The 3,167-nt window shown below is 38.5% G+C and overlaps 2 protein-coding genes across 2 annotated transcripts; one reads left to right on the forward strand and one right to left on the reverse strand.

Annotated features, from left to right (window-relative positions):
• Positions 1 to 970: 970 nt before the first annotated feature.
• VTP21DRAFT_10818 (uncharacterized protein) lies at positions 971 to 2,201 on the forward strand (the record flags this gene model as incomplete). Its single annotated transcript, XM_069390196.1, has 3 exons — positions 971 to 1,676; positions 1,770 to 1,792; positions 1,959 to 2,201. 3 exons carry the CDS (start codon positions 971 to 973, stop codon positions 2,199 to 2,201), a joined length of 972 nt encoding a protein of 323 aa, XP_069245434.1.
• A 307-nt stretch (positions 2,202 to 2,508) lies between these two features.
• On the reverse strand, positions 2,509 to 3,051 carry VTP21DRAFT_10819 (uncharacterized protein; the record flags this gene model as incomplete). The annotated part of the gene is made up of 1 exon (XM_069390197.1): positions 2,509 to 3,051. The coding sequence occupies one exon, from the start codon at positions 3,049 to 3,051 to the stop codon at positions 2,509 to 2,511; it is 543 nt and encodes a 180-aa protein (XP_069245435.1).
• Positions 3,052 to 3,167: the final 116 nt, after the last annotated feature.

Raw genomic sequence — 3,167 nt, forward strand, 5'->3', positions numbered from 1 at the left:
GATTTTGTTGCGCCTATTTTTCTTTTTCTTTTTCTTTTTTATTTTTCTTATATCTCCCCACCCCTCTTTACGGGAGGGCCAAGGAGTTGCACTTGGGAAACGACAGCTTTTTATACTCTTGATTTATTCTCAGATTTTTTCTTTATTTTTCCTTAAATTTCTTTAATTTTCTATGCAAATTCTCTGGAAGTAGCTCATTTGTCCAATAAAACGGCCTCATCATCGTGAAGCATGGACTACTGACTGCCTATTCCATTTATACTAAGCCGTCGCATACGCTAGGCTTAGTGCTAAATTTTACTAAAAAATCCCTAAATTTTCCGCGGAGTTTGCTTAGGGTGGCTTCTTATAGGGATTATATCATTATTATTAACTTTATTTTGGCTTAGCTATTATTTTGTTATTTTCTTGTGTAATATTTATGGGAAGATATAAGCAATATCTGATCTGAGATTTCATATTCTTTTTGGCTTTTTGTACTTATTTAATAGTCTTTATTTTCTTTTTGTTAGGGGCCGATCTCTATTTTTTACTAAGATCATCTGTCTATATTACAAATCTTGTTACACTGAGACTATGTTCTTTAAGCTATTAGTTAGAGCTAAGAGTAAGAACAATATGGTTTAGGCGCGTTTATGATATAAGCGCATTAGCTCAGTCCTCAACAAAAAGAAAATAAAGTCTATTAAATAAGAACAAAAAGCCAAAAAGAATATGAAATCCCAGATCAGATGTTGCTTATATCTTCCCATAAATATTACACAAGAAAATAACAAAATAATAGCTAAGCCAAAATAAAGTTAATTATAATGATATAATATCATATCATAAGAAAAGATGTAAGCGAGCCATCCTGTTACACCAATTCTGGTTTTCCTTGAAAAATATACACATATATAATCGATCTCTTCCATATTACATTGAAAATTATATTGTAAAAATATATTTATTCTTCATTCCAGTTTTTCCAATGGCCAATAATGAAATAGCCTCAGTAGAAGCACCATCTACTGAACAAGTAGGAGAATTTTATGACTTAATCTCTCCTGCTATTACTGCTGCCACAGAGAGCGACTCTATACATTTCGGGTTTTGGGCAAACACTGAAGATCAAAGCTCACTTACTCAGGCAATAGAAAATTTAACGGATTTATTGATCAATAAAATAGATGTTAAATCGGGAGAGCGGGTTCTTGATATTGGTTGTGGGGTAGGAGGACCAGCAATCCGTCTTGCACGTATGACTGGGGCCAAGGTTGTGGGTATTAGTATTAGCGAGTCACAAGTAAAACAAGCGACAGAAAATGCAATTAAATCAGGAATGGCGGAACAAGTATCCTTCGAATATGCTGATGCAATGGATCTACCTTTCCCACCAAATTCATTTGATGCAGTGTTGGCCTTGGAATCTATAATTCATATGGACCGTCTCAATACGCTTCAGCAGATTGCAAAAGTTCTGCGCCCCGGTGGTCGTCTTGTGCTCACTGATATATTTTGTCGCGAAAGCGACTCATCGCAAGTTAATGAAACCATAGAGAAGTTTAGGAGAGGGTTTATGTTGTCTCCTCTTGCAAAATTGGATGAGTATCCGGAGCTTATCTCAAATGCAGGGCTCAAATTAGAGCAATTGTTAGATATATCACATAACACTAAAAAATCGTATTCCGCGATATGTGAGTCATTTCAAGAAAAAAAAGTGCAGATGAATACATTGATAGATACAGCATCTATCGACTCCATGTCTTCTCTTCTATTGCCAATGGCAGACATAACAGAGATCGGCTATCTCGTAATTGTGGCTTCTCGCATATAATACGGAAATCAGCTCCTGATGTAATGAAGAGAGATGGCTGTTAATGTGGTGAAAGTAATTTGCGACTTCAGAACTCCTATTGTAACACGACCGGTTTTATTCCCGTTTATTTTTGTTTTGAAGGCCCCATTTTTTCAACCAGATCCAAGTGCTAGAATGGCCTTCCCAGTCTCCAGACTTAAATCTCATTGAACACTTGTGGGGTGAAATACAACGACGCCTCGATAAGTATCCATTAAAGCCTAAGAACAAGAACGAACTTTGGGAACGAATTGAAAAGACTTGGGAAGGTATTGAGCAAGCGTATATCGAAAAACTCTATGCCAGCATGCCTGCGCGAGTCCATTCCGTGTATTACGCCAAAGGGGGCTACACTAAATATTAAGAAATAGCTTGGTGATAAAGGAAAGAAGAAAAAGGATTGATTTCGGGGAAATAGTTGCAAAAGTCACATATACACATTTGGCAATTTCAATCCCCTGTGTTTCGGATATTTTTTTTGTAAACTATATCAGTATATACACTGATGGAAAGGCTAGAACTTCTACTTTATATCAATAGAGTTTTAAGATTTCATTTAGATAAACGAAAGAGATATGAATGTATTTTGAAAAACACTTCAATTTCATAAACATTTGTGCGGCATCCTAATCTAAATAGATTGGTCCAATCAAATCTCATAATTCTTATTTCTATATTTCTGATTCTGTCTGATTTTTTGTGGAAACTCCCATATCTGCTGCCTTGTATGCCTCATGGTGACGCGTTATTGTGATGTGCGATGCCAGGCTGAAGACTAAATCGCGCGCGTCCGACGCTCTTTGGAGTAGCCGATCGGTTACCTCCTCGCCCAGTGCATTCCTTAGCCGAGGAATATCTCCTAACAGGATATCCAAGGGCCTGGAGATTAACATAACCTCCTTCGAGATTTCCCCCAGGTTCGCGTCGTGTCTTCTGGCGGTATGGCCCATGAATGGCCAGATCGACGGGTTCATCAGAGGTGCGTCATACTTGAGGTCTGATCGGGGGGGACTGCTGTCCCATATTACTTGTCGTTCCTCAGACGTGAGGAAGGACTCCGGTGCGTATGGTGTTTTTCGCCCAATCGCGTCCGCTATATCGTCCGCTGGCGTCCACTGATGTCTCTCGCGGATAGGCACTGGAGAGAGTAGTGCCAAGAGAGATCCTTCAGTATTCGCGTGCTGATTTGTTGCTTGCGTGGACGAGGGCTCCATTTCTCAAACGGAAGTATGCCAGTTCAAAAAACGGCCAAGGAGTTACACTTGGGAAACGACAGCTTTTTATACTCTTGATTTATTCTCAGATTTTTTTCTTTATTTTTCTTTAAACT

Source organism: Calcarisporiella thermophila (genome assembly GCF_041956535.1).
Source record: "Calcarisporiella thermophila strain CBS 279.70 unplaced genomic scaffold VTP21scaffold_76, whole genome shotgun sequence".
Lineage (NCBI taxonomy): Eukaryota > Fungi > Calcarisporiellomycota > Calcarisporiellomycetes > Calcarisporiellales > Calcarisporiellaceae > Calcarisporiella > Calcarisporiella thermophila.